Below are 21094 nucleotides of genomic sequence, written 5' to 3' on the forward strand. Positions count from 1 at the left end.
CCTCCATAGCAGTAATTTATTTCTGTAGTCCTCACACTTCTTTCAAGGTGGGTGGCATCCCTTGACCCAGCTCCTTCAACTCTTCACATGGTTGGTCTCTCCTTTCAACAGTTTGTTTTCTCTCTTCTTGATTGTCCTTTGCTTTCTACTGCACAACAGTCTTCTCATTGATGTATTGTTTTCATGGGGATTTGGAAGACTGAAGTTTATTTTTTACTTCTTAGGCTCCTGGAGTATTATTGGTGGAAGGCTTCTTAAAAATCGTGGAATCCAAGGACTTCAAATAGACAGCATTTCCCAATGTTGTGCTAGGCATGACTAATCAACCATGGCACTTTTTTTTTTCCTGCTGAGATCATATATGGCCTCAGAACCCTTTTCAACACAGCACTCCAGGTAGAAGCTATCAATCCATCAGTCTACATATAAGATGAAACTTGTTTGACATCCCTAATACAGTTCAAAGTCATTTTACTAGTAAGACCTAAATAGAAGTGGTGACTTGGTATTGAACTCAATTCAGTCCCCAAGTCTCTTGACCTTCTTGACCTCAGACTAGTGCTTCTCTTTCCACAAGACCACTGCATCTTCTTCAATAGCCTTTTAAGTACTAGCATTTATACTCTATTCATTAGCACATATCTAATCGTCTTTAACATAATACGATTTAAAAGCACACCATGCACATTTTGGCCTTACCAAACCAAACCGAACCAAACCAAACCAAACCAAACAAAAAACACTGGCCTCTCACTGATACTATAAGCCCTTGGAAAGAAGTGTCTATGTTTCATTTTGTATTCATCACAGGTTCTAGCCCTGTTTCTGGCACATGGTATGTATTCAATAAAAATTTTCTAATTCATATCTAACTACATGTATCAAAATAAATCATCAAACTCTCACTGAGTCATTGAACACCCTCCCCCATATAAATAAGCAGCATTTGCTTGAAAGGAATCTGTGCCATGATGACACAGAACTCTCACCTTTTGTAGAGTGAACCATATGCTCAAATAAATTCCCATTTCATATGAGTATTTTGGGAAAAGTAAATTATCATGTCAATAACTGGGCTGTTTCAGTGAAAATTCTACTTAAAAATTCTACTTAAAAATCCAAGGGAATTGTGGTTTGGTGCTCAAAAGTCCTGAGAAATGACCACTTTTATTCTTAGTTTTTTTCATGGTAACAACTATTGACTATAACTTGTGGTTCTGTGTGATGTTTAGAAGCCAGAATTGTTAAGACTGGAAGGTAAATGAAAGTAGATGAGGAGAAAAACGATAGGAAAAGATAAGAGGGGGAAAGATATTTTGCAATATAGCAATAAGATACTAGTATTATAACTTTTAAAAAATAGGTTTAAAAAGCTGTATAACCCACAGCTAACATCATACTTAATGGTGAAAGATTGAATGCTTTTCCCCTAAGTTCAGGAACAAGACAAAGATGGCCACTCTTTCCATTTCTATTAGACATTGTACTTGAGGTTCTAATTAGGGCAGTCAGTCAAGAAAGATAAATAAAAGACATCCAGACTGGAAAGGAAGAAGGAAAACTCTCTATTTGTGTATAAAATGATCTATTATAGAGAACTTCCTAAGAAATCCCTAAAAAATTATTATAACTGATACACGAGTCCAGCAAAGTTACAAGATACAAATTGACAAACTAATCCTAAAAATCATATGGAAATTCAAGGGATCCATAATAGCCAAAACAATCAAAAAAAGAACAAAGTTCGAGGTCTCACACTTTCTGATTTCAAAATTATTACAAAGCTATAGTAATCAAGACATGTGGTACAGCATAAGGATAGACATCTAGATCAATGGAATAGAATTGCAATTTCAGAAATAAACTCTCACTCTTACGGTCAATTGATTTTTGACAAGGATACAAAGATGATTAAATGGGGGAAAGAATAGTTATTTCCACAAATGTTCTGCGATAACTTGACAGCCACATACAAAAGAATGAACTTGGGACCCTACCTCACACCATATATAAAAATTAACTCTGAATGTCCCCAAAACCTAAACGTAAGAGCTAAAACTATAAAGCTCTTAGAAAAAAAAATGTGGGTAAGTCTTCGTGACCTTGGATTAGGCAATTGTTTCTTAGAAATGACACCAAAAGCACAAGTAACAAAAGAAAAAATTAATTGGACATCATCAAAATGAAAAACTTTTGTGCTTCAAAGGATAGGATCAAGAAAGTGAGAAAACAACTCACAGAATAGGAGAAAATATTTTCAAATCATATATCTGATAGTACCCAGAATCTACAAATAATTCTTACAACTCAAAAATAAAAAGACACATAATGTGATTTTTATAAAATGGCAAAGGAGCTAAACAGACGGTTCTCTAAAGAAGATATACAAATGCCCAATAAGAACATAAAAAGATGTTCAACCCCATTAGCCATCAGGAAAATGTAAATCAAAACTACAGTGAGATACCAGATCACACCCACTAGGATGGCTCTAATCAGAAAGACAGTAACAAGTGTTGGTGAGGATGTGGAGAAATTGTAAACCTCACACACGGCTGTGGGAATGTAAAATGGTGCAGCCATTTTGGAAAACAATCTGGAAGTTCCTCAAAAAGTTAAACATAGAGTTACTATATGATGACCCAGAAATTCCACTCCTAGCTGTATTCCCAAGAGAAATGAAACATATGTCCACACAAAAACCTGTTCACAAACATTTGTAGCAGCATTCATAATAGCCAAAAAGTAGAAACAACCCAAATGTCTATCAACTGATGAATGGTTAAATAAGATGTGGTATAGCCATACAACGAAACAGTATTTGGCAATAAAAATAAAATGGAATGCTGAAACATGCTACAACCAGGATGAACCTTAAAAACATTATGTTAAATGAAAGAAGCCAGTCACAAAAGACTACATATTATATGATTCCACTTATATGAAATATCCAGAGACAGCAAATCTACAGAGAGAAAGTAGATTAGGGGTTGCCTAGGGCTGGGTGGGGGAGCAGGGTGGAAGGTTGAGGGAAATGGGGAATGACTAGTAATTGGTGCAGAGTTTGTTTTTTGGGGTGAATTAAATATTCTAAACTTGATTGTGGTGATGGTTGCACAACTCTGAATATACTAAAAACCACTGAATTGTATACACGGATGGCATGTAAATTGTATCTTATTAAAGCTGTTACTAAAAAAAGCTTTACATGTGCATCTATGTGTGAATATTTTAATTTTGGTGATTAAATTTTATCTGTCAATTCTCTTTTTTCCATGTCTGTCACAACAGTTCATGTATTCACTTAGATGACCCATATGTATTTTTCCTTGACCACTGTCTTAGCTTAATAATGTGCAATAGACAATTTTTTTCTGATGAGTAGATACATTCTAATTAAGTCCATCCTTTTAGAACATAAATTTAAAAGAAAACAATTAAAGAGATGAAAACACCTAAGCTGCTTTTTCTTCTTCAACATAGTCATTGCATCACCATCATCAATACATTGTTTCTATTGACTTCTAGCAGCTTTATCCCCACTATTTAATATGTTTACCATAAACCCACTTAATCTGAAATTATATCACTAGTTTTAGCAATTCATTTATAACAGTGATCTACTGTCTGGTAGCTCCATAATTTGCTTGCTACCTGAAAGCCTTAATGTTAGTTATGGTTAAATCCACAGTAATTGAGGCAATTTAATGTTTTCATTATTTTGTACCTACCCCTTTTGAATCAATCACTCCAGGTTTTGCATTAAACTTCACTGTCTTCAATCGGGCACGTTCCTTTCTTTCCACTCTAAAAAAAAAAAAAAAATTTGAAAATAAAGAGTCTATTACGTGACAAGTCATTTATGGCTAAATTCCTTAATAAATGAAGAACACCTTCTCCTCTTATCTTTATAGCTCAAATAAATGTGTTGTAAAATATTTCCATTCCTTTGTTCAATATAAAGAGTCTTGTTACAATATCTCTAAGCTGCTAACAGGTCTCTTGAATTTGACTGTGTTAAATGTACTGAGAGTTATAGTATTTGGAAGGAACAAAAGAGAGTAAAACAAGTATTTGTTATCTAAATGCTTTAAATATATAAATCAAAATCTATTTGAAGAGAGTAATAGCTAAAATGGAGACTAAGCAAGACTTTCCCTTTCTCTCTCCTTTCCTTTCCTTTTCCCTCCTTTTTTCTTCCTCTCCCCTTCCCTTCCTCTCCCTTTTCATTAAGATCACTAAGGGTTTTTACTCTCACTTCTTAACCAAACATGTTACTTATAATCTTGAATTTTTCTCTTCTCTAAATGTCCTTCTCCTATTTTCTCTGAAGGTTCATCATTTTATCTGCCACTACATTCATTCATCACATATTTATTGCCTATCATGTATCAGGCAGAGAGCTGGGGAGCAAAGACAAATTTTTAAAGAGCATGATTGCAATGAGCTCATAGCAACAAAGTCTGGCAGGGAACAGAGAAGCAAAGGAGGACCAATAATGCTGTACTAGTTTGTATATATTATGTCCCCCAGAAAAAGCCATGTTCTTTGATGCAGTCTTGTGCGGGCAGACATATTAGTGGGGATTAATTTGGAAGGTTTGGATTAGGTTGTTTCTGTAGAAATGCACCCCACCCAACTGTGGGTGATGACTCTGGATAATTTCCATGGAGGTTTTACCCCACCCATTCAGGGTGGGTCTAAATTAAATCACTGGAGCCATATAAATGAGCTGACAAACAGAAGGAACTCAGTGCAGCTGAGAGTGACATTTTGAAGAGGAGCTACAGCCAAGAGGGACACTTTGAAGAATGCACAGAAGCTGAGGGAGTAGCTGCAGATGAGAGACAGTTTGAAGATGGCCGTTGAAAGCATACTCTTGCTCCAGAGAAGCTAAGAGAAGACCAATACCCCAAGAGCAACTAAGAGTGACATTTCTGAGGAACTGCAGCCTAGAGAGGAACATCCTTGGAGAAAGCCATTTTGAAACCAGAACTTTGGAGCAGACGCCAGCCATGTGCCTTCCCAGCTAACAGAAGTTTTCCGGACACCACTGGCCATCCTCCAGTGAAAGTACCTGATTGCTGATGTGTTACCTTGGATACTTTATGGCCTAAAGACTGCAACTGTGTAACCAAATAAACCCCTTTTTATGAAAGCCAATCCATCTCTGTTGTTTTGCATTCTGGCAGCATTAGCAAACTAGAACACTGTACAATAACTGCTGATAGCAATGTGGGAGCATCCATCTCATGGGAATCTGAAAAGGAGAACTGGAAAGCACTGGGGTGGGCTTCTTGGTGGAGGTGTCAATTTACCTGAAACTTGAAGGATAAGAAAGAGTGGGTCAGGAGAAAAATGTCAGGAGGATCAACATATCCCATAACCTGAAGACATGACCTGAAGATTGATAGAAGATGAGTGCACAGGGTACACAGAAGAATGTGGGGTGAGGCTGGCAAGGTGGTGGGGACCCTTTTCTAAATCTAATGAGTTATTAGAAGACAGGAAGCAGAGAAATGATGGAACCAGGTCTACATTTTAAATAAATGACCACGGTAGAGGTAGAGAACAGACTGTAGGAGAGAAGGTGCAGGAGGAAAGATGTCTGTTTAGATGAGATTGCCATAATACAGGCAAGAAATGATGAGAAACGATAATGAGGCGGAGGAGAGGACAACTTATTAGAAAAATTGAGAAATATTAGAAAAATAAAATTGGTAGGACTTGTGCCTCTTTGAAGGCAGGGATTGAGGAAGAAGAAAGAGAGAAGTCTAAATCTTTAATTTTTTTAGCCTCTCCAGACATAATCATTTCCTCCTCTAAACCACAATAGCACTTTATTTATATCTCCTATGTTGGTGTTATCTCTTGGTTCTTTGTGTTTATTTATTTTTGCTGTTGCACTTACAAGTCTGTAAGTTCCTTGAGGGCACGTTCACACATCACTCCATAGTATTCAGCATTATTATTATACTAAGTCCTCAATAAATAATTTTGAACAAAAATAATTTTCTAAAAAATATTTTAGCATTGTTTTTAACTTGATGTTTTGTTTATACATGGCTAGCTCTAATCTTAAAAACAGGGGAGAGAGAGATAGAGATAGAGATAGAGAGAACCCTGAATCCACAAATGGTTTATGAAGCCTAAGCTATTCATAGATCAGTAATTTCTGAGAGCTCTTTTGTGTTTTCTCCTGAAACACAGTGAAGCTCAGTGTTTCTATAGTTACAGAACAGTTTCAGAATACATTTATTTCAGTGTGCGAGTACAATATCTGAGTGGAAACAGCTGAACAAAATTTTTCAAATCATGTTTCAAATCAGAACCTAAGATATTAAAGCAGTATGTTCCACCATGAATTTCTACTTGCACCCACTATACTACAGTTGGGAGGGGAGCAAGAAAGACTTCAGATAAGGTAAGCTGCCAAGTGGAAGAATGCTTGCTCTGCTCTGAGATTCATCATATTTTCCAAGCTTTAATCTAAGTGCAAATATTAATTCATATTCATATTTTTGAATCCTTTTAAAACTGTTCTTAGAACCTTGAACTTTATCCTGGCTTCTTTGCATTAACCAGGCTAATGATAAGAGAGACTATTTCATTACATGATGTCAAAATGCCTTTGTAATATGCACAGAACACATGATTATTTGTTCAGGCCATAGAAATAAATATTGCATAATTTTTATTTATTTTTATTTTTATTTATAACCCATAAGGGCCCCCAAAATACATAATATTAGGCCAAACCTAGTAGTGTCACTCTAAGTATTATTTAGAAAGAGCATTCTATTTTTTTTTCCCCCTGGTTTCTAAGTTGTTCCTTTTCAATTTTCTTAAGGAATGTTCTGATTAGGCCATTTTTAATGGTTTGTCCCTTAGATTGTAAAGGGGTTGCAAAGACTGTTGATTCAAACAGACAGACACCCCCTGTCCCATATTTGCTATGGTTTATTGTTGATACTGAAACAGGTCATAGAAAAAGGAACATTTGTTTGTTTGAGAATCTGTTAAGTGTTGGAAAAAAGCCTTACCATAGATAGACATGACCTGGTTTGGGTTCCCTCATGCTGAAGGAGGTAGGGAAAGTTTTGTTTCCCACTTGAGTTGAAAGTTTCATTAATAATGATGATGATAATATAATTGGCTACTGAAGTTTACCATATAATTATTAAAGAAGTTCCTTTACATTTACATTATTTCATTCGGTCCTCAGAAAAACCCAGTATTGTAGGTATTATCAGTCCCATTTGACAGATGGGGAAGCTGAGACTTGGAGCTTACTAAACTAGAAAGCCGGAGCAACAAGGCCTGAATACATATCCTCTGACAGCCAACTTCAGTCTCTAACAGCCACTCATTTTGGGAAATAGTGTTCAAGGTCCTTGTTCTAGTTTGCTAACACTGCTGGAATGCAAAACACCAGAGATGGATTGGCTTTTATAAAAGGGGGTTTATTTGGTTACACAGTTACAGTCTTTAGGCCATAAAGTATCCAAGGTAACACATCAGCAATCGGGTACCTTCACTGGAGGATGGCCGGTGGTGTCCGGAAAACCTGTTAGCTGGGAAGGCACATGGCTGGCATCTGCTCCAAAGTTCTGGTTTCAAAACGGCTTTCTCCAAGGATGTTCCTCTCTAGGCTGCAGTTCCTCAAAAATGCCACTCTTAGTTGCCCTTGGGGTATTTGTCTTCTCTTAGCTTCTCTGGAGCAAGAGTCTGCTTTCAACGGCCGTCTTCAAACTGTCTCTCATCTGCAGCTACTCCCTCAGCTTCTGTGCATTCTTCAAAGTGTCCCTCTTGGCTGTAGCTCCTCTTCAAAATGTCACTCTCAGCTGCACTGAGTTCCTTCTGTTTGTCAGCTCATTTATATGGCTCCAGTGATTTAATTTAGACCCACCCTGAATGGGTGGGGTAACACCTCCATAGAAATTATCCAATCAGAGTCATCACCCACAGTTGGGTGGGGCACATCTCCATGGAAACACTCAAAGAATTACAATCTAATCAACATTGATATGTTTGCCCACACAAGATTACATCAAAGATAATGGCGTTTTCGGGGACATAATACATTCAAACCAGCACATTCCTTAAATACTTGCATTATCTAAAAGGAATTCTTGACAAACATGAGATTTTGGATGGGTCATTTGCAGTTTTAAGGCCAATACAGATCCCTGGAAGTCCAGGCTGAGTTTTACACAAATGATAAGCATTCCCTTTCCCATGTACCCCCATGCTACAGATGTGCTGAATTAAATAAACCATAACTAGATTCAAGCATATGATCAATGAGGTAGTGCCATTTCAATAACTGGCAGGCCTCCAAATTCAGAAAGAATTTGCTTTAACATTGAAATCCAGGTTAGCCAAATGCCTATGTGCAACATTACTTCGCAAATATTAAATTGGTGTTTCGTTTTTTGGTGTACACTGAAACCCCATCAAATTTGTGCTTTCCTGCCACAGAGGCCCATGTTTATCACCTCTTGAGGCTCTGTCTTCTTGGTAGCAGTGGCTGTGGCTTATTCCTTTTCCCCCTTATCTGCCTCAGCAACTTTCTGTCTCCTAGAGCTTCTTGGGATGCATTTGGATACTTTCCTGTTGAAATGAGGGTTAGTGCTAGGAAATAGGGCACTAATTAACGCAGTGTTCTTTTCTCTGGCACCAAAAGTTCAAAGGCTAAATAAAAGAAAATAACCATCATTTGAATGTGTACTAAATATTAGAAGCAGTGCTAAGCATTTTACCTATGATATCTCTAAACTATATAAAAAGCCAGTGCCTAATACTGAGTACATAGCAGGTACGTAATAAATCTTTGTTGAATGAATGAATGAGTGAATTAATGAACCCTCAAGGAGGCTACTAGCTTTTGGCCTAGTTGAGAAAACTAAGGCTCAGAGAAGTTAAATGTCTTGCTAGTGTTTCCTATAAAGGTTTTACCATTTCACAACTTTTTCCACAACTTGGTAAGAATTTATGTGTAGGTGTAGCATCACCTTCTCTAATTGTATTACTGAGTAAATCTCTTTTGGCAGAAAAATGATGTTAATAAAGAAATGATGAACCATCATATTGATATACTGGGTCTCTGAGAACTACCACCATACTTCTCTTGTACTCAGAGTCAAGCAATTAATTAGATTATTTAAGCAGAAATAATCCTCCCTGCCCTAGCCTGGTCACTGACCAGAATACTGGAAACCTAAACTGGATGGCAAAATGTGAGCAATGAATTCTGACACCTGGCGCCTCCAGAGAGCACCAAATGGTCATGCTTTAATGAGCCCAACCATCTCCCTCTATCCACTCATCCATTTCCCATCAGGTATTTTCAGGTTCTGGTTAAACACATAATGGGTCAAGCTTGGTACACTGGATGGTGGGACCATCATTTGCTTGGCACTTGGAGTTCCTTTGCCTGGCCTCCACAGGATCCTACTGGAAGGAGAATTGAAATGCCACAGGCTTGCTGCATCTCAAAGGCTAGGCGAGTAAACTCTTACGTAATGCTAGCTGCAAGCTGCTGAGAACACAGGTGAACTCAGTCATTGTGGGGCAGTGGACAGACACTTGGAATAAAAGACTGTGGGACAAATCCCAGCTTGGCCACACACAAGCTATGTAATCTCAGAGAACAGAGGCGCTGTGGTAATAGCCCAGGCTCTGAAAACACACAAGCCTGGGGTTGAATTCTGCCTCTACTGTTTACTAGCTCTGTGATTAAGTGCAGGTTCATCTCTTAGGATCTCAGGTTTTGTATTAGTAAAATTAGACTATTAACACAGACCTCCAAAAATTATGGTGAATATTAAATGAGCTAATACAGGAAAATTGCTTAGCACAGTGCCTGATACATAGTAAGAACTCAGTACACGATAGGCTGCTGCTAAGATGATTATGTTAATGCTTTAAATAGTGTCACTTGCCATCACTTGTCCCAGTTGCCTGACCTGTAAAAGAGAGGCACTAATTTCATACTGTTCACCTTATGGTTTCATTGGGACAATTTCATGAAATCATTGATAGAGAAATATTTTTACAAAGAAGTAAAGTCATACACCAATGATATCCATGAGATTGTTCTAGTCCAGCTCTATTAGAGGAACCATAGTCAGGAAGGGGCTACAGAGGAATTAGAGATTAAAAAACAAAAGAAAACACTTTTAATCTAATAGTAAATCAGATTTGTATTAGTACCATTTATTCTGAGCTATGGTTTTATGATCCTGATTGCAGTGTGAAAATGAGAATGTCTCATTTAGAAGTAAAATATTAAAGATCAGGCCCAGCAAAGTTTCATAACAGATTTTAAAAATCATAATCAGTAAGTGATAAGGACTCTATGTAAGGTAGGATTATAAGTGATTTTTATCTTCTTTATACTTTTCTAAATTTTCCCACTTTTCTGCAATGAAAATGTGTTACTTGTATAACCATAAAATAATGGTATATTTTTGAAAGAATTAAAATCCTAAGGAGAGAATCTGACAGAAATTAATTTACATCTATAAATTTTATTATATATATGTATTTTTTCTGGGTTACTGCACCCTTCATGAAATAGAAGGGAAATAACTACCAACATTAGAGTCACTAGACTAAACTTCTTTTCCAGGCCATCTGTAGTATGGTTGCTAAGATGGTTTTCATCCAAAATAAGAGAGAAACAGCCAGTTCAACAATGATAAGGAGCAAGTGGAAAATTATCTCAGGAGGAATAGAACTGAGACTGTTCCTTAGGGGGAAAATGATGTGCAATTGTACAAATGAATGTCCATTGACATGACTGGTTAGAATCACAGAATCTCAGGGTTGGAAAGGTCCTGAAAATCATATAGTTCTTATTGCCCATCCAAAGCTTGGATCCATTTCATATTTCCTACCAAGGGATCTTTCATCACTGGAATCACCTGAAGGAACAGATACTCCAGGAACTACTCCAAATGTACTGAATAAAAATCTTAGGCATGTGGAGGTGGGGGGCAGAGAGTAGGTATATCTAAGTTTGTAGCATGTTCTCTTGGTTTGAAAAGCACTGTTCTTGCTTTTTATCTTCCCAGGCAGTCCATGCTATCCAACATCAGACTATGAAAGGGATTTCTTTAAAATGAACTGAAATGTACTTCCCCATAGCTTTCCTCCCTCCACTCCGTTTCTATCCTATGGGGCTGTGTTCAGCAAGATGGTTCCTTCTTCTAAAGAACAGCCCCGCAGCCAGCTCTGATTATTTAAATGGAAGCAAACCAAAAGGCATGTTGCTTTGCCACTTTTTGAAGTAAATGGAATTGGAGAAACAGTAAGTAGAAACAAACTAGTGTTGACTCACTGCTTTGAATAAATGACCTTTCAAAAAATACTACAAGCCATAGTACAAAGTCAGAATTTCCCTCCCAAAGCAATGTCAGGCAGTAATCCAGGAGCCAAACGTTTATTGAGACCCAGAGAACAAGCAGTGTGAACGGTCTGCTGGTGAAAGATCCATGGGCATGGAGAGTGGGGAGCAGCCTCCACAGAGTTATTCCTGGGTAGAATTCACATCTTTCCTCTCTGGTTTGTACCAGCTCAATCACTGATTCACTTTGGTGTCGCAACACTTGAATGCCTGGCTTCACTGAAGACAATTTACAAAGGTATTTTGGGTGTTTGGATATGAAGGTGGGGGCCATTTGAGAAAACTGCAGCTTGAGAAAAGCGGTGACTGCTTTGAATAAGCATCATTCCTGACTTTGATTTCATACCATCATCTATATCCTAGGTACAGAAAATCGTTTCTATTTCTTTGATAACATCTTGGAGCCAAAAAGATATTCATAGGAAGGAAAGTTTGTCTCTGGTGGTGAAGATTAGAAAGTTTCTCTCTGGTGGTGTCTCGCTGGGACAGATGAAGCTTCTGAAACATTTTCCTGCCTTTCAAAAGCAGAATTGAAGAGATGCTTGGAGGAGGAGTAAGACAGTTTTCACTTAGGGAACATGTACATAGAAGCAAATATCCTAGTGAAAGCTGGGAGTTGGGAGAGTGGGGTGGGACACAAGAGTAAATGAAACAGTAAAAAACAATTGTAAAAACCCAGTATTTAGAATTTCCAGATGTTTGACAGCTCATATCCTAAGCATCTGAATTTGAGAGGGAGGTTTTCAGGTTTCTCCATCGATATTTACAGGCATTACACAGCCAGGATCTTTGTCTAGTCTAGTAAATCATCTACTTTATTTGGCTTTCACCTTGACCTTTCTATAAAATTCTCTGGCAAATGTTGAACCTCTGGAATAAGCTCTTTGAATTTCCAAGCCAGCATCGAAGCTGATAAGCCTAGCAAACATATGTATTAACATGTGAATGCTAGCAAAGGTTTTAGGAAGGCAGTGTGAACTGATCCTCTTTCTTTCCTTCTGCCTTGTCACCGTCACCAATTTTGGTAAAAACTCTAATATGAGGAGAATGAGAATTTTTAATTTGTATCACCTGTCACCACTGACAAGTTTCTCAAGGATTGACTATCTTACTTAAAAAGCTCTTTTGTGAACACTCTCTCCCATCTTCCTCTTACCTCATCTCCACTCCCTGGAGAGCTGAAAAGCAAATACTGGGAAATACAAAAGGCAGTCTTACCTCCGTTTGCTGGGGATGACCCCCATCTCCTCACTGTCCCCGTCCAGCATGACTCTCCTGGCTTGCCACCATTCATCATCAGATGCGTTGATAACATGGAGAATGTCTCCGTATTTAAAACTAAGTCCTTGACTTGGCAGCCCACTGTCCTTGCTCTTGTCATAGTCAAACATGGCTCTGCAGAAAATGACAAAAGAGAATGTTGTGAGGAGTCTCTGGCAGCATAAAAGGAGTCATGATTTCGAATATTCACTCTGCCCTGAGAGCCTGTCATCCACTTGGCACCAACTTCCTGGATTGACTCCTGGGTTCCCAGTCCACGTTCCAACTGCTTCGGTCACAAATCAAGGTTGACTCTTGCTTCCCCTTGATGTTTGCAATGACAGCCTATAGACCCTAAAACTGGGATGTTGATTCTTTTCTTGGAGACCATCGTATGTTATAACGTGAGGGTGGGTGACATTAAACGCAGTTTGTATATATTTGAGATGTTTTTTCCCTCCTACTGCAATCAGATTAACTCATCACTGAAAAGAAGTAAATGAAGAGAAACCTAGACATCATTCTGAATGAAGCATTTTGTGCTATGAACGAATCCTCTCAGATGTACTGACCTGTAGAACCCTTTCCTATATAATAGGGGAAAATGGTAAAATATGATAACACAAACACAGGCTTAAAATATAATAAATGAAAAAATACATGCCTATGTTTGTGTGTGTGTCTAGAAAGATCTAAATTATATGAACAACAATACAGATTTCCTGTTTGCTTCCAAAGAATGCTGAGCCTACCGCCTCACTTCATTCCACTTACTCTGTATTGTAATTCTTGCTTTCTGCACCATATTTCCCCACTAAGGAGCATTTGCTGAGCCTTTATTAGGCTCAAAATACTATACTATGTACAACTGATGAGGAAGGGAGAGAGTTGGAAGCAGAGTTAAGTGGTGAATAAAAGCTTACTAAGCAGCTGTTGCCTTAAGCAGTTGAAAATTTGTCTCAAATCCTATATTGTCCATCACTCTATCCACCACTCTGAAAAGCCACCACTGCACACATACAGCGTATGGTTTCTCTGGAGAAGCAGATTTTGCCACCTCCCTCTTTATTCCCTTTGATTCCATTCGAAGAATTTTCTTGGAGTATATGCATGAAAACTAGCTGTATCTGGGAAACAGATTTTTCTAAAATCACTGAAGACCCAGTGTGGTTCTTTTCTTTCCTTTCTTCTTTTTTTCCCCATGAAAGAAATGTCACATCTGCTGTCATGGCAACCAGAAAGAGCTGAAGGCAGCATCTAGAGCTCTCAAATACTGCAGGAAAAGTTAAATCATTTGCAACACAACGATGGAATTTGGGGGACAGTTTCACAGTCTGAGTTCCAAGAATGATCATTTCCACCTCCATCATTTTCACGTTTTCTCTCAAAGGCTCGGACAAAGCCCCAACCAGGAAGAGGGGGTGGGAGTGGGGCAGCACACGGGGCTACAGAGGTCACTCCTGATGCTGCCCCTACTCTGGCTGGTTGAAGTCACATAAATTAACATTCCTGACTCACAGGTGCCTCGTTTTCCTCATATATACATATCCATATATCACAGTGATGATGATGGTGATGATAACAGTTGTTGTAGGGATAAAATGTTACACAAGTTACCTGGCACATAGTGACATTCTGTAAGTATGAATTACTGTTGTTGTTTTTATCTCTCCGTTTCTTCCTGGATTGGATACTCATAAAAATCCTTTCTCTAGATTTCACTCTGTGTGAAAGAGAGTTAATAGAGCAGGCCTGAGACTTGCAAGGTTGGCTTGCTTGCAGGGTTGGCCCCTGACTGACATCTGGGAACGTGGATTTCTGGAGGCTCCCCACCATTCCCTCAGAATGGCTCACTGTGCCTGAAATGTTTTCACAACCGGCGTGGTCTGTCCTGAACACTTGTTTTCCTTCTGAGAGTCAGGAATTTTATGTGCTAGACAGAGGGTGCCTAGGTGACCAGCCCCCAATAAAATCCCTAGGCACTGAGTCTCTAATGAGCTTCCCTAATAGACAACACTTTATACCTGTTGTCTCAATTCTTTGCTGGAGGAATTAAGTACATCCTGTAAGACCACTGTGAGAGGACTCTTGGAAGCTTGTGCTTGGTTTCCTCTGGACTGTGCCCTTTTTCCCTCTGCTGATTTTGCTTTGTACTCTTTTGTAGTAATAAATCACAGCTATGAGTATTACTATATACTGAGTCCTGTGAGTCCACCTAGTGAATCATTGAACTTGGGGATGGTCTTGTGCACCCCTGACACACACTCTATAGATTGCAAAGTATTTCCACATACACTATCTAATATGGGACTCAATCCATTCCTATGAAGAAGGTATGATAGATATAGTATTATACCCCTTTTAGAGATGAGGGACATATTTAATGAGCCCACGGACTAACCTAAGGATACCCGGCTTAGTGATAACCCAGGGCTGGCACTTGGGTCTCCTGATCTCAAGTCCTAGTTCAGTGCTCTTTACCTTTTCCCCCACTCAATCTGGGAGGTGCTGGTGGTGAAGTTAGTAGGGATGAGAACCATAATGGCTACCATTACTTTGCTCTTATTAAATGGCTCAGAACTTCATATTCATCGTCTTATTTAACCTCATGACAACCCTAGAGGTAAAAATTAGTATTCCCCATTTTGTAGATGAGGGAAGGTGGCTCAGAAAGTGAAGTGGCATGTCCCATGTCACAGGCACACATGTGCTGGAGACTGAATATAAAACCCGGTCTGTTTGATTCCAAAACCCATGTTCTTGGATATTTCATTAAATGGTTCCATTTACCAACCTGTCGTCCTTCTGGCCATGCTTACAACCTAGCACTACCAAGTACCTTTCATCTCCCTTCAGGGCTGGTCACCTCTTCTTCCCCAAAGCTCTGAAGTTCTTTTACTCTTTAGTTCTGGACCCAGTATTTGTTATCCTAGAAGTCTTTGAACCTTTGGCTTGGCTCCAGGTTTTTCTGGATGCAAAGTGCTGGGAGTCACAGATAGATAGGCCAACAGAAAACTGGCAAGTGGTGGTTAACAAGGCAGACTCTAGGGTCAAAATTTTAACTGTGACCTTGAGCAAATTACTTAACCTCTTTGGACCTCAACTTTCCTTAATTGTAAAAATGGGATAATAATAACAGCAGCTACCTCTAAGAGTTGTGGTGAGGATTAAATTAAGTAATATATGTAAAGTATTGCAATAACAATGTGGCATTAATCAGTGCTCAGTAGATGTTAGATATTATTAATACAATTGTTATTCTGAAAAAATGTACTGGGCTTTGACTCGGAATCTGGGCCTCTACTCAGCCACTTAGTTGCTGTCTTCTGGACTATGTGTAAAGACATCTAAAATACTTCTCTATCCTCAAGACCCAGTAAGTGCCTGGCACAAAGCAGACACTCAACACACACCTGTGGAATAAATGAAATGAGAATAAATTGGAATGACCTTGGAAAACTCTTCCTCTCTTAAGCCTCAGTGTTTCCACTTGTAATGAGGGGTGGGAGGAGTAGAGACTGTTCCCTGAGGTCCTCTGCAGGTCAGAGATTCATTATATTGTGCTCTATTCTGTTTTCAAGACTCTACTCCTTAAGGGGAAGTTTCCCACTCAAGTCCTCAGCCACAGTTGTCATCAAAGAGCTCAGCAATGAGCTCTTTCCATGAGCTCTATTTATCTTAGACAATCTGACCCTCTAGGATTACACTGATTCAGACTTGTCAGGTCCCTTAAAACCAAACAGTTGACACATTTCAGCAGCTTCTGGCTCCTCTGGATAATAATGGATCCTCATGTCTGGGAAAAATGCTATAGTACCCCCATCACCTAATTGAAAAAGTGATAAGCTGTTTTTAATTTGCTTTATGTGTTAATTCATCAGAGCAACTTTAATAAAATGCCATTAAGACTCACACTTTCCACCCAGGGTGCTTTTGACAAGTCCATTAGACAAGTGGAATTAGATGATGTGAATAATGCTCTCCTATCCCTACTATACCCCTTGCATTTCAACTTGTGGTGGCCCCATGCCAACTGGGGAAGACTAGAAAGGAAAGAGGGAAATAGCCACTCATCCCCACACTGTGCAACATGATTCTGAGTTACCTTTTTAGGTGCCCAGCATTGTCCTAAACATTTTATATACAATGTATCAGTTTACTGGGGAGGCAAGATAGTGTATATGTTATATGTCAGGATTTGGAGAGAAAAGAGACCTAGGTTTAACTTCCAACCCTGCCATCCCTAGCTGTCAATTTTGGGCATGTTACTTAACCTCAGTGAGACCATTTCCTCATTTATGAAATGCAGATTGTGACGGTATTAACTCCAAAGATTTTTGTGGAGGTAAAATGGGTTGATGCATGGAAAATGCCCGACAGAAGAAATTCTACTTCATTCTTATCTCTTACAACAATCCTGCACTGTAACCATATTTGGTTTCATAAAGGAAACGAGACTCAAAAAGCTGAAGCAAAAAAAGCTAGTAAGTAACAGAATAAGGACTCAGACAGGTGTGTCTGACTCAAAGCCCATGCTTCTGATCTAAGAATTCAGCATAGAATTTCTGAAAAGGAGCATAGTATTGAGATTTCATCCCCAAGGATTTCATGATTTGATGATCACACATAAGGCACCATGGACTAAACTGCAGGAAAGAAGCGTAAGTAGTTTATTGAGTACACATTTTCTCATTCAGTTCTTATGACTGCCCTGCAAAGCACATAGTAGCCCTGTATCACAGATGAGGAAATGAAGACACAGAAATTTAAGTAATGTGTCCAGTATCACACCAAATATCAAGTGGTGGGGAAAGACTCAACTCAAAGCCAGTCTGCCTCCGAGGCCTGTGAATTTTCTGTTATACCAAGCTGTGTTGTTTTCACAAGCTTGGTTTCCACAAGCCAGTTCCCTCTAACCAAGCAACCAACCAAACAAAAAAACAACAAAAAACCCACACCCTCTACTTGGGCTTAGATTGCAGTAATATTTAATGGTCATGGACCATTGTTTTGGCCAGAGGATTGGGTTTTGGCTGCATCAGTTTATGGCTGGTAAAACAGACAATGACAAGGGTAAAGATTGCTCCAAGGACAGTGTCACTAGGAATAGGGGAAATAGCTTGATATGTCTTGTGGTTATGGAGGATGTGGTAGGCTTAATAGTGTACCCCCAAAGAGGCCCATGCCTTGATCAGAACCTGTGAATATGTACCTTATATATAGCAAAGAAGGTTTGAGTTGTGATTAAGATTAAGGATCTTGGGATTGGGGAATTTTCCTGTATTACCTGTGCCCAATTTTATCACTGGTGTCCTTAAAAGTAGAAGAGAAAGGCAGAAGAGTGGGTCAGAGAGATATACTGAGAAGGACTCAACTGCCATTGTTGCCTTGAAGATGGAGGAAGGTAATTTGTTACAGTAGCAATAGAAAACACAGAGGATGGAAGAAGTGCAATTTAATAGAGGGCAGGCAGGCAGAGGGAGAAGGTCACCAGTTTGATGTTCCTGTCAAAGAAGTCTTTGTATTAAAAAAAACCCTACTGAACAACAACAACCTATTGGGTGCTTGTTATTGGCTAGGCCACATGCAAAGTGACTTCACTTTACTTACTTTCATCTTACTGAATCCCCGCAAATAGCTTGAGATATAGGTATGATTATTTCTAGTTTACAGATAAGGGAATTCAGGTTTTAATTTCTTACACTTAAACTTCATCTAATTCTCACAAAAAACCTATGAGGTAAATAGTATTGCCCTCCTTTTCAGATGAAGAAGCTGAGGCACAGAAGAAGCAGGTTTTTCCTTCTCCGAAGCTGCAAAGCACTCAGCTTGCACCTCTTTTGGGAAGCCTACAACTTCCTGTCTTGAATGGAATGGGTCTCTCAGTGTACTGGTAGCTCCTGAAGTTTGGGAGTCCCCAGGTCTAGCCTCAGCTGAGAGTCTTTGCAGATGCATTTATGAATGAATAAATGGATCAGCAAATTATTTCCCTCTGTGCTAGGAACTTACTTAGTTGGAGAAGCCCTTGTTTCCATGACAACTTTAAGACCCAAGAAACAGTGCTTAAACTCAATTTCCTTCATCTCTTGAAGTTGAGGCTTTCTGCTTGATTAGGGGAGATCTGATTCTCAACTTTATATGCAACAGGAGAAAACGAAAGCAGAGAAGATAAAGCCTGCTTTCTCTTCCATCCACTGTGCTTGGCTTGGAGGCATATGTTCTTTTCAAATTGTTAATGTAAGTGGTTGTGAGTAGTACAAAAAAGAAGGGACTTTGGAATGGAGGGAGACACATTCAGTCAGTCCATCTCTTTCTAGGTGAGTGTCCTTGAGTAAATCAGTGCAGCAATGTCAGTCTTAGTTTATTTAGAAAATGGGATGACTCACCCCTACATATCAGCATATTTTCAGATTTAATGAGATGACATAGAAAAAGTATTTAGCATAGTAACCGTCAACCAATAGTTCCTTAACTTTACCCCTTTCCCACCCCTAGAGATGAGTGAAGGGTTATTGATACAAGTTCTGGAAAGAAATGTAATATGGTGTCCTTTAAATGCAATATAATAATACATATATAGTAAACTTTCTCAAAACATCTTCCCACCAGGGTGATGTGGGAAAGAATGCTGAACTGGGAACAGAGATCTGAATTTTAGTTGCTTTTATTTTAAAAATCAGACTTTCCCACTTGTTTTCTCTATTTAAAAGCATTCACCTATTCATGCATTTAATAAATAAATGTTTCAGAAACAAAGAAGGAGACCTGGAAGTGGAAAGAACCCTGAATGGAGTTAGGAGAGCAGGAGTCTAATTCTGGCTTCAACATACCCTCACTGTGTGATCTCTTAAGTAAGTTCCTTTACCTCCGTTGACTTCAGCTGGTATATAACACATATTTTAAGATGTATTCCAGCTCTCATGTTCTATGCCTTTGGCTGGCAAGGCACTTTAAATGGGAAAATGAGGTAACTTTCCATGTGGCGGATAGTAATGTGTTTATGTTAAATGAGAATCACTTGGCTCTGTGTCATCTCCTCCATCAATCCCAAGAACGCCTCCTTTTCCTTTCCCTCTGCCCTGATGGGAGTTAAGTGCCCATGCCAACTACTCCTATATCACACTGTATTGTGCTTTTTAACTTTTGCAAATTCTTTTTTGTATGTGCACGGGGGTGGGTAGTGGATGGGGAAGATTCATAATCATCTTGTCCTCAGGGCTGTGTCCAGCACGGGTTTTCCTGTCTTTTTTTAGGAAATGATGAACATGCAACACACATGTGACACCCTATTCCTCAAGCAGAACACATTAATCCCAGAGAAGAGGGCAACAGGCAGCTCTGTACAGTTTACTGCTCACTCTCCTTGAGGGACCATAACATACACAGCCCTGTGGATGAGTCATGTCCAGACTGACTGAAGCTTAGCATGGCCAGTATTTCCCCATTCGTTTGAACAATGAATTGTCCTTAGTGAAGGGGTGGCTCAAGCCACCAGCAAACCAGTCATAGTGGTTGGGGGAACATTAGTCTCTGTCAATCCCTTCTAAGAGGCCACTAACCAAGATGCCATTGTTTATTGAATGAGAACTGTATACATGGTAGGCCTTACAATGTGCCAGGCACTGTTCTAGGTATTTTATAAATATTAACTGTGATTTAAAAAAAAAAAACCCTAAAATATGGGTATTATTCCCATTTTATAGAAGGGTAAATTCACTACATGCTATGGACTGTGATATCACATGGGTTATGCCATTTGATCATTAATAACCTTATAAGGCAGGCACTGTACTCTAAAAATACTCTATTTACCACACCAGACTATTTCTCCCTATGTTATGAGGGGTTGGGGAAACGTCAATTTCCATGATCCAAGGAATCAGGCAGTCACTGTCTCGACTAGAGATGGAATTAATTGGGCACCAGCCAGAGGTCCTGGCAGCCTGGGCCTCCCCGCAGCTGTGACATTTTGATTATAATCACAGAAGAAGCTTCACTCCCAGAGGCAACCACCCTTTCCTCTTTCCATCTCTCCCAAGTCTCCAGGGCTCCTGATTTCCTGAAGGGCATGGTGTCAGCAGATTTCAGGTCTGTGTGTTGATTATTTCAGACAACTCATCATCATAGTCTTGAGGGCCGCACTACAGCTGCATTGTCTCTTAGGGTGTCCTAGCAGGCTGTCAGATTGGTTTACACTCCATTGCCGACTGACAGGTCCCCCATCCGAGAGAAGCAGAGGCAAATCTGAACCTGCCCGAAGGCAGGGTTTGCTGGACCATGGCAAATGGTAGTATGGGTTTCAGGTTTGGGTGAGGCTGTAAAGATTAATCATCTTAAAATCATTGCCTTTTCCTCCCAATCCATCAGTTGGCAACTCAGAAAATGAAATATGGGACAGAGAAACATGGGATGAACAGCCCAGGT

The 21094-nt window shown here is 39.2% G+C and overlaps 1 protein-coding gene across 17 annotated transcripts in view; it reads right to left on the minus strand.

The window, feature by feature from the left end:
- Nucleotides 1–21094, minus strand: part of DLG2 (discs large MAGUK scaffold protein 2) — a 2332374-nt gene that overhangs the window by 59979 nt on the left and 2251301 nt on the right. For all 17 annotated transcript variants that reach the window (XM_037840899.1, XM_037840898.1, XM_037840904.1 and 14 more), the window contains 2 exons: nt 12629–12805; nt 3732–3807 (listed from right to left, as the gene is read on the minus strand). In XM_037840899.1, the coding sequence (XP_037696827.1) occupies nt 3732–3807; nt 12629–12805 (253 nt within the window). The remainder of the gene's footprint in view (nt 1–3731; nt 3808–12628; nt 12806–21094) is intronic.

This window comes from Choloepus didactylus, chromosome 6 (genome assembly GCF_015220235.1).
Source record: "Choloepus didactylus isolate mChoDid1 chromosome 6, mChoDid1.pri, whole genome shotgun sequence".
In the NCBI taxonomy this organism is placed as follows: Eukaryota; Metazoa; Chordata; class Mammalia; order Pilosa; family Megalonychidae; genus Choloepus; species Choloepus didactylus.